Consider the following 14,782-nt stretch of genomic DNA (forward strand, 5'->3'; position numbering starts at 1 on the left):
TTGGGTGAGCAACGCAGCCAAGCAACACAGTTGGAGCCTCCCTCCTCCCTGGCCGGCAGAGAAGGAGGGAGAGGAGCTGCTTCCTTTGAAACCTGGGAAATTTAAGGGACATCATCAATAAGGAACAGCAGCGGGACACGGCGCTGGGATAAGGGACTTTCCCGCCAAATAAGGGACATTTGCCAGCTAAGGACGAAAGAAGAATGGCGGATGAAATTAATGGACTATGCAAAATTAGATAAATTAACAGCAAGGATTCGAAACCTGAAGGACCAGAGATTCTTAGAAGACTGGAGCAAATATATGAACTATTTAAAAAGCAACTGTAATGAACAGGTTACGCTAGTAGGACTGCAAGAAGTTCTGTAAGGAGGACTATTTGAAATATTGCAAGGAAGACTATGAGGAGAATTATTGGTTAATGATAATTAAAAGTAACAGAGAAATAAAGAAATGCAGAATAAATTATAAAGAACGGAAAATCATCAGAGGTGGTTAACGGAAGTCTAAAATATTACAATAGATAAGAAGTTATGTTAAATGGATGTTGGAAATGATATGTATAAAAAGACCCAATGAAAATGTATATAAAAAAACAGTAGTAGTAGTAGTAGTAGCAATAATAATAATAATAATAATAATAATAATAATAATAATAATAATTTATTATTTATAACCCACCCATCTGGATGAGCTTCCCCAGCCACTCTGGGCGGCTTCCAACCAAATATTAAAATACAGTAATACATCAAACATTAAAAGCTTCCCTAAACAGGGCTGCCTTCAGATGTCTTCTACAGGGCGGGTGCCACTACCAAGAAGGCTCTCGGCCTGGTTCCCTATTATAATGGGAAAAGGTGTTGCTCATGCGTAAAACTCCAAACTGCCTCCAAGCAGGTTATATAGCTCAAACTTTCCCTGGTTTGACAGCGCCTTGCAAACGCGACTGTCTTAATCATTGGCAGAATCCGTCAGTGGGCGTTTCCTGAACTTCTTCCAACATAAGAATTCCTTGACCGCCAGTCTCCGCCTAGCTTCTCTGCGCGGAAGCCTTCTGCGCAGAGTAGGCGTGCCAAGCGGAGGTCCTGCGCTCTCCCCACTGGTCTCACTGGCAGAGTCTCGGAGCCTTCCCTCCGAAGTACTCTCAGCCTCCCCTTTCTTCCTGGTGTCACCTTGGTTTCCTTCCCCAGCGGAAGCTCTCCCTCTCTCCTTGCTGGTTCCCTCCCCTGCATCCTCGGAGCGACTTCCCTCTCCGTTGATCTCTGATGTCAGTTCCCTGACACCTATAACTTGGCTTCTCGCAGTGAGGGAACTGCCAGAAGGTCCTCAGCGCTGGACCTCAGTGTCCGGGTAGAACGATGGGGGTGGAGACACTCCTTCTGGTATACTGGACCGAGGCAATTTAGGGCTTTAAAGGTCAGCACCAAAACTTTGAATTGTGCTCGGAAATGTACTGGGAGCCCATGTAGGTCTTTCAAGACTGGTGTTATGTGGTCTCGGCGCCCGCTCCCAGTCACCAGCCTAGCTGCTGCATTCTGGATTAATTGCGGTTTCTGGGTCACCTTCAAAGGTAGCCCCACGTAGAGCACATTGCAGTAGTCCAAGCGGGAGATAACCAGAGCATGCACCACTCTGGCAAGACAGTCTGCGGGCAGGGAGGGTCTCATCCTGCATACCAGATGGAGCTGGTAGACAGCTGCCCTGGACACAGAATTGACCTGTGCCTCCATGGACAGCTGTGAGTCCAAAATGACTCCCAGGCTGTGCTCCTGGTCCTTTAGGGGCACAGTAACCCCAGGGACCAGGGAGTCCCCCACACCAGCCTGCCCCCTGTCCCCCAAGAACAGTACTTCTGTCTCGTCAGGAATCAACCTCAATCCATAACGGGAGGCCACCCAGTATGAGAACTCAAGCCTAGCCCAGCCCTAACCATCCTATGCACTGTCCCCCACTCCTTCCAGGGGCATAACTGCCCCCAACCCCTTTTGTCTCACTCTATACAGCAGCCTCTTCTAACCTGGTGCCCTTCCAGCCAGTGGCGGACCTACATTTGGGGGCCCCTGGAGCTTGAACTGCCATCGGGGGCCCCTCTTCGGAGCCAGTGACCTCCACAGTCACTTACAGACTCATTGTTAAAACCGTGTTCATGGAAGACAATCTTACTCGGCTACAAGTGATCGCCAAAGAAGAAGTTATCTTCTTAGACATGGTTGTGAATCGCATAGCCAGGGACGGAGAACTTTAAAGCGTTAAGATCAGAATGTGGAAAATATGAAAACAATGAGAAGAGGCAGGAACAAAGATCCTGGAGATATTCTTCAGAGGTCCAGACTATGGGGAGCCCGGAAAAATTAATAATTAACAATTTGGACTGTAATTTGGTCGTGTTTTTGTTTATTGCTTTTAATTGGATTATTATGTCGATACAGGGGACGCGGGTGGCGCTGTGGGTAAAAGCCTCAGCGCCTAGGGCTTGCCGATCGAAAGGTCGGCGGTTCGAATCCCCGCAGCGGGGTGCGCTCCCGTTGTTCGGTCCCAGCGCCTGCCAACCTAGCAGTTCGAAAGCACGTCAAAGTGCAAGTAGATAAATAGGGACCGCTTACTAGCGGGAAGGTAAACGGCATTTCCATGTGCGGCTCTGGCTCGCCAGAGCAGCGATGTCACGCTGGCCACGTGACCCGGAAGTGTCTCCGGGCAGCGCTGGCCCCCGGCCTCTTGAGTGAGATGGGCGCACAACCCTAGAGTCTGTCAAGACTGGCCCGTACGGGCAGGGGTACCTTTACCTTTACCTATGTCGATACAGTGGTACCTCGGGTTACAGACGCTACAGGTTACAGACTCTGCTAACCCAGAAATATTACCTCAGGTTAAGAACTTTGCTTCAGGATGAGAACAGAAATCGTACGCCAGCAGCTGGAGGCCCCATTAGCTAAAGTGGTGCTTCAGGTTAAGAACAGTTTCAGGTTAAGAACGGACCTCCGGAACGAATTAAGTTCTTAACCCAAGGTACCACTGTATGTTGATTGGCTGGTTTTATTGGAAAATCAATAAAAATTATTTAAAGAAGAAGAAGTTATCTTCTTCAATGGGGTTGTTCCGCGGCAGATCGCCACATCTTTACGTCTGTGCTACTGACTCTCAAACTTTGGGGTCGTTGAAATATCTGCGACAAAATTGAATCAGTTGGGGTCACGCGATTCAGATCGGGGTCTACTAGACCTAAAAAATGTAAGCAGTGCTTCTGGGGGCCCCTGGGATTAGAGGCAAGGAAGCTTAAACGTCACTAGTTTCAGATCCATCCTTGCCTCCAGGTGTCCTGGATTATAACTCCTGACACCCCTAGACTGGGATCTGTGGTCCAAAGCGCTAGGAAGACAGGTACTTGGGGAATACAGGTGTGGATGATCGAGGCACTCACGGGTTTCTGCTTCTTCTCTGCCTTGTGGGGAAGGATGCGAGGTCCGTGGGTCTGGGGAGTCAGCCGCAGTTCAGGAACTGCAAGAGAGAAAGGTGAGGATCAGCCCCGACTCCACTGGTTCCGAAAGCAGCAGCAGCCAACTGTACCATTGCAAGACCCCAGGTGGCCTGCTTCCGGTGAAGGAATGGGTTTCTGTGCAGTAAGTTTGAAACTGACCCCAAATCCCCATTTTTCCTCCTCCAAGGGAGCATTTCTAAAATGCATTAACTTGAGCTTTTCAAGCTCAGGAAGCTTGAGCTTGTGTCAATGTATAAACAGAAAACCCAGCTGTATAAACAAGTGCTCAAAGCCCTCTCCCTTATCTGTCCGTGACGGCAATGAGTGGCCTTGCCAGTTCCAGTAGAGCAGGGATGGCACGTCTGGGTCTTATCTTACATCCTGACCACAAAGACGCACAGACCTTGTCAAGTCTGACAAGAGACCCGGGAACGGCACCAGGAGTTGGTGACCTCCTGCCCCAAGATAAGAGTATAGGAACAGGAGCAACCTTTTATGGTCAAGAGTGCCAGAACAGGAATAACTGTTTATGGTCATGGATGTCAACTTACGTGTATAAGCTGACGTCCTTGAATTCCTGGGGAAGGGGGGAGAGGGTGCCTGGAGGATATATATACTGCATGAAACTTCTCATTTCTTTGGACTTGCTGTGAACTGACCACGCAAGTGCCTTCTGCTATCCAGAGAGCAGAATAAACTCTTTCTCTGAATCAACCTCGGTGTCATTTGACTTCCTTTCTCCCTCCCGGAAACAACACAGACCCCACCAGTCGGTAAAGTCTAATAAGGCTACATCTGTAACGTTTGGCCAGGAAGAGGGAGTCTTCCCCGCTTGTCACAGGATGGGAGGTGCAGAATGTCTGCTGAAATCTGAGCTATTAACCAAACAATTTAACCCCCGTGTTGACTACATAACTTTATGACCACTGCTCCATAGCAATTGTTGTCATACGTTTCCATCCACCATATAGCTGGGTTTATGAAGCATTTCTGTATCCTTCTGCTGTGCTGAAGAAGAATTCCGTGAAACAGTGGGTATATCTGGAATCACTGTTCACAACGTCTGTTTATGAACTACTTCGGCAGCGCTGGATGCCATAAACAAAGCTTTACAGCCTGTTTTCGCCAGATAAGAATCTGATACATTGCTTGTTTCAGAGACTTGCATAGTCTTCAGAGACTTATAAGACTTATGTTTATTTGGTTTTATATTTTCAAGAGAATCCATTAAGAGTGCATATTTTGTGACTTTCAGAGATTCATAAGTTTTCTGTTTATGTGATTTCATATATTTCATATTATATAAAGAGTGTATATTGATATCGTATCATTGTATTTGGTCATCTTGCTGCCTTGCAATCTGAACTATGCCTACTCAGAAGTAAGACCCGCTGAATTCAGCAGGGATTCTTCCCAGATACGTAAAGTTCAGTGTGCAGTGTTTCCGGAAAACTGTTCCAGAGTATTTTTGTTTACTCAGGAATGGAGGCAGGCAGTAAACAGGTAAGAATATGTGATTCTTAACAGCACAAAGGACTGACCTGCTTGTTGAATTAATTGATGGACTAATTGTATAGCCCTGGGGGGGTGAGCCTTTATTATTCTCCTTTGATATATTTGTACTTAGAGTTTTACCTGGTAAATCTCCCCTGAAAGGCAACTGTTTGAAATACACAAGCGAGCCTGGAAGAGCATTCTGCTGTCATTGTGGTTTAATTATAATATTAACTGGGTGAGGACTCTGCTAGCTACCCTCAGAAGGATGGAAAGAATTCTGCACTGGAGTTATTGTGTTTTTGCAGAGGAACCAGCATGTTGGGATATGGAGCGAGATGACAGAGGGGCATTTCGGATGTCTGCTAATGGAGTCTCTTTGTTTGGGATGTGGCGTATTATGGCTCCTGTGAGCAGAAACTGAAAATGGAATTATCGGAGTGTGGATAACAACAGGGGAAAATATTTCATACAGAACTACGAAGGTGAAAGTTGAACAGACCAGTGGTTGCAGAAACAAATGAACATTTTTTAAAAAAAAGAATATATGATTCTTTCAGTGACATAAAAGGTAAAGGGACCCCTGACCATTAGGTCCAGTCACGGACGACTCTGGGGTTGCGGCTCTCATCTCACTCTATAGGCTGAGGGAGCCTGCGTTTGTCCACAGACAGCTTCCGGGTCATGTGGCCAGCATGACTAAGCCACTTCTGGTGAACCAGAGCAGCGCACGGAAATGCCATTTACATTCCCGCCAGAGCACTTGACATGTTTTCGAACTGCTAGGTTGGCAGGAGCAGGGACCAAGCAATGGGAGCTCACCCCGTCGCAGGGATTTGAAGCGCCGACCTTCTGATCAGCAAGTCCTAGGCTCTGTGGTTTAACCCACAGCGCCACCCGCGTCCCATTCAGTGGCATACTTAAGCTAAATTAGGGTTTGGGACTGCTTTGTGGACATGTATACCAAAGGCTTCATGGGGAAATAATACAATTCATGTAGCTCTTTTGAGGGCTCAGGTTACTTTGTGTAACTCTAGCCTCGAAAATGTGTTCTACCAGTACACTTTGATTTCCTTCAATAGAATCAAACTCGCCCCTGTGGAATGACAACTATCAAATATGTGAACACGAACCAGTGGATGACTTGATGAAAAAGGATAACTCCCTCCCCTGCCCCAAGGGACGCCTTTAGTATTCTCAAATTTCAGCTAATGGTCTGTTTTTGTACTGCAAAGCAGGTAGTGAAATGATCCCAGGTCATTTGTGGTTTTGCATCTGTGGAAGACAGCTCAATTGAGGATTCATTGCCTCGTTTGATTGTGCTCTCTCTTGATCTATCAGGGGATGCATCTATTTTGATGATTGATGTATTTAAATCATAGTTGCTGGTCAGATCTCCAAAACGGAACAAGTAGCTCTGTAACAAGCTGCTGCCAAAGCCTTTGAGGGTATTATTTTGCCTCATGTTTTAGGTTAGTGGGACCTGTCCACACTTCCTTTGGGTCTTGCACCTTCTTAGAATTTGTATCGGGTCAGTAGCACCGGTCTAAAAGCTTTTATGTCCCAACGTAAAGCCGCTTTTTACCATTGTATCAGAAAAAAACAAAACTCTTAAAACCTGAACAGAAATTTGTTCCCCTCCTGATCCAATCCATTTTTTGGGTCTCCTGAATGAAAAAAACACACACTTTCCCTCATGGTGCATTGTGTGAGCTCATTGTCGTTGAAGTCCATTGCTGTCCAGTTCTGGTTCTCAGCTCCAAGGTTTTTTTAAAAAAAATGTGTTCCCCTTTTGTGCTCATATAAGCATTGTGATTCCCGTTTGAGGAATACTCTCCCAGGGAGGCTCACTTGGTGCCTTCCTTATAGGTAAAAGGTAAAGGACTCCTGGACGGTTAAGTCCAGTCAAAGGCAACTATGGGGTTGCGGCGCTCATCTCGCTTTCAGGCCAAGGGAGCCGGCGTTTGTCCACAGACAGCTTTCCGAGTCATGTGGCAAGCATGACTAAACAGCTTCTGGTGCAACGGAACACCGCCAGAACGCACGGAAATGCCGTTTACCTTCCCGCCACAGCAGTACCTATTTATCTACTTGCACTGGTGTGCTTTTGAACTGTTAGGTTGGCAGGAGCTGGGACAGAGCAATGGGAGCTCACTCTGTCGTGGGGATTTGAACCACCGACCTTCTGTTTGGCAAGCCCAAGAGGCTCAGTGGTTTCGACCACAGCGCCACCCGCATCCCATAGGCTTCATTATACACTTTAAGTGCTCGGTGAAAGCATTCCTCTTCAGCGAGGACTTTGGCTGATTAACATCCAATGCCCTTTTAAATTGTGTTTGTGGGAGTGGGGATCATTGGTTTGTTTTCATTCTTATTTTTATAATAATAATAATACAATTTATTATTTGTACCCCGCCCATCTGGCTGGGTCTCCCCAGCCACTCTGGGCGGCTTCCAACAAAGATTAAAAATGCATTGAAATGTCACACATTACAAACTTCCCTGAACAGGGCTGCCTTAAGATGTCTTCTAAGTGTCAGGTAGTTGTTTTTCTCTTTGACATCTGGTGGGAGGGCGTACCACAAGGCGGGTGCCACTACTGAGAAGGCCCTCTGCCTGGTTCCCTGTAACCTCACTTCTCGCAGTGAGGGAACCGTCAGAAGGCCCTCAGAGCTGGACCTCCGCCTCCAGGCAGAATGATGGGGGTGGAGACGCTCCTTCAGGTATACTGGACCAAGGCCGTTTAGGGCTTTAAAGGTCAGCACCAACACTTTGAATTGTGCTCAGAAATGTACTGGGAGCCAATGTAGGTCTTTCAAGACTGGTGTTATATGGTCCCAGCGGTCACTCCCAGTCACCAGTCTAGCTGCCACATTCTGGATTAGTTGCAGTTTCTGGGTCACCTTCAAAGGTAGCCCCACGTAGAGCGCATTGCAGTAGTCCAAGCGGGAGATAACTAGAGCATGCACCACTCTGGCAAGACAGTCTGCGGGCAGGGAGGGTCTCAGCCTGCGTACCAGATGGAGCTGGGAGACAGCTGCCCTGGACACAGAATTGACCTGCGCTTCCATGGACAGCTGCAAGTCCAAAATGACTCCCAGGCTGCGCTCCTGGTCCTTCAGGAATTATAATTTGGGGGGGGGTTATCTTGTATCTCTACTTGTGAACTGCCCTGAGAGGTATGGATGAAGGTCGGCATACAAATAACAATAACAACAACAACGATAATGGTTTGCATGCCCAAATGTTGGGTCTCCTGTTTCTTTGCATTTCCTTGGGAAGCTCGTACCTGATCTGGTGCTGAGGTGGGAGGCCTGGGCCCCGACTGGAATAGCCTGGTGAGGAGCCCGTCCCGTCACAGGCCCACTGGAGCACCGTCCTCGGAGTATGGGCTTGAGGGAGCACCTTGGCATGGATCGTTCCACCGCCGTCTCATCCGGCGAGACCCGGAGCTTGGGCTGCAGAGGGGGGAGAGAGAGGGCAGAGTTCAGCTAATCTCCAGACGCCTTCCTTCTTTCCCCACATAAACCATACCTCTCTCAGCCAGCCAAGCCACTGCTCACCCCAAGAGGGAGAAGAGGAGCTTTTGAACGGAAGGATCTCTGTGGATACCAACAGCCTCAGGGCCTACCCTTTGTTTGTGTCAGGTGTGCGTGCAGGAGCCAGGCCCTGTGCCCAATAGGACTCTGCAGGACTGGGGCCTTCCTAAGTTTGTTCTGAAGAGGCCAGGCACGGCCACACAGGTGAGGCCGATTGGTAACTCACAGCACCTGGTGGCAAGAGCCGGGAAGGGATATAAGGTCAGCTTTTTCCCCTCGGCTCTTTGCCACAGCAACATGTTCTCTGCCTTGCTGTGTTTGGTTCCTTGACTTCTTGCTTCTTGATCCTCAGACCCCTGACTTCGTGACTCCTTGCTTCCTGACCCTCGGACCCCTGACTTCGTGACTCCTTGCTTCTTGATCCTCAGACCCCTAACTTCGTGACTCCTTGCTTCCTGACCCTCAGATCCTTGGCTTCTTGACTCCCAGTTCTCTGACCCTCGGACTCTTGGCTTCCTGACTCCTGGCTTCTGGACTCTCGTTCTGTAGCACCCTGCTTGTGGTTAACGCTTAGCTGGAATGAAATATTCAACGCAGCAATAGAGAAATTAAAATAATAATTTATTTGTCAGACAAATAAATGATAGGCACAGTGGTATATGGTTACCAAAGCTCTGCCTGCCCTCCAGCCCTGATGGCCAGCACTTATATTCCCTCAGCCCAGCCCCCTTGCTCCTCCTTTGGCTGCCTCTGTCCAATCAGCCTGGTTGAAATTCCTATTGGCTGTTTGCTAGAACCAATCATAAAAGATACACCCATTTCCTATTACCTTTTATGGGAGACAAAGAGCTATATTTCCTTCTATCCATAAATGGCAGACAAGTAGCCATATATCTTACATTTGCCTCAACAAGGCACCTTAATTACCAGATCACCTTTTGCCCTTTTCCCCCTCCATTCCAAAACAGATGGCTAAAACAGATGGCTCATGGTCTTACATTCTGTCTTAAACAGAGATCTTGGGTTCACATTCTTACACACCATCAATGAAATAAGAATCTAACATAAGAATCTAACATTTCTTACTTTCTAAATCCTAGGCATAATTACATTTAAGCCAACAAATCTCATACATTAACATAGATAGCTTTTTAGAAGAAAAGGCCTTTGCAAAGTAAAAAAGGAACTCAGTAAAAACAGCTTCAAAAGAAACCTCTTCAGTTTACACCCCCCTTTCCCGGCCAGCTGCTTTTCCCATTAGCTCTTGCCCTTTAACCTTAGGAAAATGTGGCTAGTCTCTAATGGGAGGCACATGGTATTATTTTCTGTTAAACAATATATCTTACTATTTACCAACTCTTAATTAGTGTTTTTGCAGCTTGATTGTATTCTGTAATATGTAGGGTCAGTGTAACCTTTGCTCCCAGTCTGTAATTCCCTTTTACAACTTTGAGAATTTTGGCTCCTGCTATAAATCAGGGGGGCCCTTGTCCAGGAGGATAAACATCTGCCAAAGTACTTAGCCAGCTGCTTTTCTGCCTGGCATAAAACATTTGCAAATCTTTAAGCTCATTTTAAAATACAGGCCTTGATCGGATGCCTCAGTTCCTGCTCCCACCCCGCCATCTTGCCCCCGGTCCCGACGTCCCCAGCCGGGACTTTGATCACCCGTGAACTGGACTGTGACAATTTGCAAAGGACTTTGCTCTCCCAGTTGCTGGACACCACGGGAAGTGAGGCTCCTCTTGCATTCAGGTCCTGTTGCGGGTTTCTCCACTGGCACCTGGTTGATCACAGTGAGAGCAAGGTGCTGGACCAGGTGGGCCATTGGCCTAATCCAGCATCCTCCTCTTATATCCTCTGGACCTCAGCAGGGGCAGCCTTGGAAAGCTAGGGTGATGTTTGCGCAGAGCCGTCTTTTCCATTAGGGCTCAGTGGTGCGTTGCACCAGGGCGCTGGCCTCTCAGGGGTGCCCCAGCAAGTGGGGGAGCTGCGTGGCTTTGCCGGCGGCCTCCCCTTTCCCTGCATGCCCGCCAGCTGTGCCTCAGCAGCTGTGGCGGGCGTGCAGCTTGCCTCCCAAGCCTCCGCAGGAGAAGAGTGATCCCCGCAGAAGCTTAGAATGGTAGATGCGCCCCACCAACTATAATGATTATTATTATTATTATTATTTATACCCCACCCATCTGGCTGGGTTTCCCCAGCCACTCTGGGCAGCTTCCAACCGAATATTAAAAACAATACAGCGTCAGACATTAAAAACTTTCCTAAACAGGGCTGTCTTCAGTTGTCTTTTAGAAGTAAAATAGTTATTTATTGTCTTGACATCCGCTGGGAGGGGGTTCCACAGGGAAGGTGCCACTACCAAGAAGGCCCTCTGCCTGGTTTCCTGTAACTTCACTTCTTGCAGCGAGGAAACCGCCAGAAATATTGTTTTAAAAATATGATGGGATTAAGAGTATTTGAGTGCAATATAATATTGGGAAATGTGAGACGAGGATAAAAAATAGACGGAAAATTATCAGACAAGCTGAGGGAAGTTCTGGAAAAAAGGGTTTAAGTTAAAAATGGATGTATAATTTTGTAAAAATGTTTTTTTTTTATGGAAAATCTAATAAAAATATTTATTAAAAAAAAAAAGAAGGCCCTCAGCGCTGGACCTCAGTGTCCGGGCTGGACGATGGGGATGGAGACACTCCTTCAGGTCTACTGGGCCGAGGCCGTTTAGGGCTTTAAAGGTCAGCACCAACACTTTGAATTGTGCTCAAAAACGTACTATATGACTGGCGGATGTGCAGCTTCCTTCCCAAGCCTCCGTGGGAGGAGAGTGATCCCCGCAGAGGCTTGGGAAAAGGTTGACAACTCTGGGAAAGGGGGGGTGGGGCACCGGAAGGATCTTTGCACCACGGCGCCAGATATGTTTAAGACGGCCCTGTGTTTGCGTATGTCAACTGGGCATTTGGTTTCCTTCCAAGGAGTGGCAATGGGTAGAAGCAATTTTTTTTGGGGGGGGGCACATTGTCTTGATCTAACACTGCCCACTTCAGTCTCAGAATAGAGCTCCGTGGTGGATTTTGCTTAACATGTGCAAGAAAGGAAAAAGGATCGCTCCTTTGGCTTAGTCCTGTGACTTACCTTGGGGGGCAGTGGAGGTGGGAGATTGACAGCTGAGATGTCACTGGAAGGAAAAAGGAAATAATAATTTATAATGAATGGGGGGAGTTTAAAAGTACTTTTGCCAAAAAACAAAACAAAAACAGAGTCCTTTTTACACGAAGGTAGCCATGTTGGTCTGCCATAGTCAAAACAAAACAAAATAAATAAAATAAAATAAATTTAAAAATTCCTTCCAATAGCACCTTAGAGACCAACTAAGTTAGTTATTGGTATGAGCTTTCATGTGCATGCACATTTCTTCAGAAATGTGGAAACGCACACCTCAGAATCCGACCGGAGCTCTGGAACGGATCCTGTGCGCGACCAGAGGTACCACTGTATTTTAAATTGGAATGCAGAAAACTTAATAAAAATTATACACACAAAAAAGAAGGAAGGGTCCATTTCAAGGGCGAGGTTTCGAGATTCTGCCGCCTGCTTTTATTCCCCTCCAACCCAGCCAAAGTTCTGCTAGCAAGATCCATCATCTTGGATCTTGAAATGTGCGAAGCCAAGGCAGGCTGCCATCTCCAAGACGCAAGCGGCCAAACAGCTAACAGTTGAAGCTAGTGCTCCCTTTCCCACCAAACTGTAAGTCACAAATATTTTATGTCATCGTAGTAATCCCCACCAATGCCCACCCTGTATTTTAAAACGCATTGGGGGAATGAGTTACCTGCTTGCATCGTATCTGCTGGGTCTGGAAGACCAACATGAAGGGGTGCACCCAAAAGGAAGGAAAACGGAGAGAAGAGTTACGAGGATGGGCTTGGGAGAGCAACAGCAACAAAGGGGTACTTTGTTAAGGCATGGGTAGACAAACTAAGGCCCGGGGGCCGGATCCAGCCCAATCGCCTTCTTGATCTGGCCCGTGGGCGGTCCAGGAATCAACGTGTTTTCGCATGAGTGGAATGTGTCCTTTTATTTAAAATGCATCTCTGGGTTATTTGTGGGGCCTGCCTGGTGTTTTTTTTTTAATAATAATAATAATAATAATAATAATAATAATAATAATAATAATAATTTATACCCCGCCCATCTGGCTGAGTTTCCCCAGCCACTCTGGGCGGCTCCCAATCGAGTGTTAAAAACAATACAGCATTAAATATTAAAAACTTCCCTGAACAAGGCTGCCTTCAGATGTCTTTTAAAGATAGGATAGCTGCTTATTTCCTTCACATCTGAAGGGAGGGCGTTCCACAGGGCGGGCGCCACTACCAAGAAGGCCCTCTCTCTGGTTCCCTGTAACCTCACTTCTCGCAATGAGGGAACCGCCAGAAGGCCCTCGGCGCTGGATCTCAGTGTCCGGGCAGAACGATGGGAGTGGAGACGCTCCTTCAGGTATACAGGACCGAGGCCATTTTACATGAGTAGAATGTGTGTTTTTATATAAAACGCATCTCTGGGTTATTTGTGGGGCATAGGAATTCATTCTCCCCCCCAAAAAAAAGATATAGTCCGGCCCCCAACAAGGTCTGAGGGACAGTGGACCGCTCCCTGCTGAAAAAATTTGCTGACCCCTGGGTTACAGGTTTTGCTAATGGTAGGTTAAAGCAATGCTTGGAGCTCATCTATCCAACCCATTTGCCTCAACCTCCTAGTTCCTAAACCCTGCTGGAACTTTTGCCAACCCGACTTGCTCCTAACGCTTTGTAGTACAACTCCAAAACTGGTTGTACCCTCAAAGGGAGACAGAGAGACTCTGCCACTTACACATCCACATCGTCGTAATCGTGGTCTGAGTCTGCCGAATCCTCCCTATAAAGGAAAGGGAAGCAAGATATAAGGCTGTAGAAAATGACTGGCTAGAGCGTGGTGGCCCTGCACGGCATAGCTCATAGCTTCTCTGAGTTATTCAAGGCCCTTCGCCACGGCAAGGCAGTGATCCAGATGGATAAAAGGGTCTAGATCACGAGTGTCAGCGTCTCAGCCTCGTTTTTAAATGTATTTGCTTTCTTCGCATTTTTAGCTCTTCTAAATTATTTTTAGGTGGAAATCGCCTTGAGACGGTGGTTTAGAAGGCAATTCATGAAGCAATGGTAATAATAATAATTGCAGTAGCACCCTTGTTGTTGTTGTTTAGTCGTTTAGTCGTGTCCGACTCTTCGTGACCCCCTGGACCAGAGCACGCCAGGCCCTCCTGTCTTCCACTGCCTCCCGCAGTTTGGTCAAACTCATGCTGGTAGCTTCGAGAACACTGTCCAACCATCTTGTCCTCTGTCGTCCCCTTCTACTTGTGCCCTCCATCTTTCCCAACATCAGGGTCTTTTCCAGGGAGTCTTCTCTTCTCATGAGGTGGCCTCAGCTTCAGGATCTATCCTTCCAGTGAGCCTTCAGGGCTGATTTCAGAATGGAGAGGTTTGATCTTCTTGCAGTCCATGGGACTCTCAAGAGTCTCCTCCAGCACCAGAATTCAAAAGCATCAATTCTTCGGTGATCAGCCTTCTTTATGGTCCAGCTCTCACTTCCATACATCACTACTGGGAATGAAGTGATCCCCCTTCATGGATCACTGCCTTGCCGTGGCGAAGGGGCTTGAATAACTCAGAGAAGCTATGAGCCATGCCGTGCAGGGCCACCCAAGATGGACAGGTCATAGTGGAGAGTTTTGACCAAACGTGATCCACCTGGAGCAGGAACCGGCAAGCCACTCCAGTATCCTTGCCAAGAAAACGCCATGGACAAAGACAACAGGCATGTAAAAGTAGCACCCTTACCTGCTGGCAAATGCAGCGCCATAGAGGTGGCTGCCAGTACAATATCCAGAATCCGCAGAGATTTCCTGCAAACAGAAAGCAAAGACTGGAGGAACTGGTCTTCAAAGGAGGGACCACGATGGTGGCAGGGGTGGCAGCAGTGTTGATGTTTCAATATTTTGTTGGAAGCTGCCCACAGTGACTGGGGCAACCCAGTCAGATGGGCAGCATATAAATAACATCATCATCATCATCATCATTATTATTATGGAATGGACTAAGAGCATGGCATTTCTCCAGAGCGGTCACGCAGACGCAGTTGAAGCCCACCTGCTCCCACACCTGACATCCTATTTACAGCGACAGGTGAAGGCAGGTGAAAACCTGGCTCATCTGAAAGGGGCCTATAGTAAAGGTAAAAGGTC

At 47.4% G+C, this 14,782-nt stretch overlaps 1 protein-coding gene across 2 annotated transcripts in view; it reads right to left on the reverse strand.

The window, feature by feature from the left end:
• MAP4K1 (mitogen-activated protein kinase kinase kinase kinase 1) overlaps positions 1 to 14,782 on the reverse strand; it is a 77,925-nt gene that overhangs the window by 20,389 nt on the left and 42,754 nt on the right. For both annotated transcript variants that reach the window (XM_053401834.1, XM_053401832.1), the window contains 6 exons: positions 14,379 to 14,443; positions 13,375 to 13,419; positions 12,338 to 12,361; positions 11,641 to 11,683; positions 8,259 to 8,427; positions 3,419 to 3,495 (listed from right to left, as the gene is read on the reverse strand). In XM_053401834.1, the coding sequence (XP_053257809.1) occupies positions 3,419 to 3,495; positions 8,259 to 8,427; positions 11,641 to 11,683; positions 12,338 to 12,361; positions 13,375 to 13,419; positions 14,379 to 14,443 (423 nt within the window). The remainder of the gene's footprint in view (positions 1 to 3,418; positions 3,496 to 8,258; positions 8,428 to 11,640; positions 11,684 to 12,337; positions 12,362 to 13,374; positions 13,420 to 14,378; positions 14,444 to 14,782) is intronic.

Source organism: Podarcis raffonei, chromosome 8 (assembly GCF_027172205.1).
Source record: "Podarcis raffonei isolate rPodRaf1 chromosome 8, rPodRaf1.pri, whole genome shotgun sequence".
In the NCBI taxonomy this organism is placed as follows: Eukaryota; Metazoa; Chordata; class Lepidosauria; order Squamata; family Lacertidae; genus Podarcis; species Podarcis raffonei.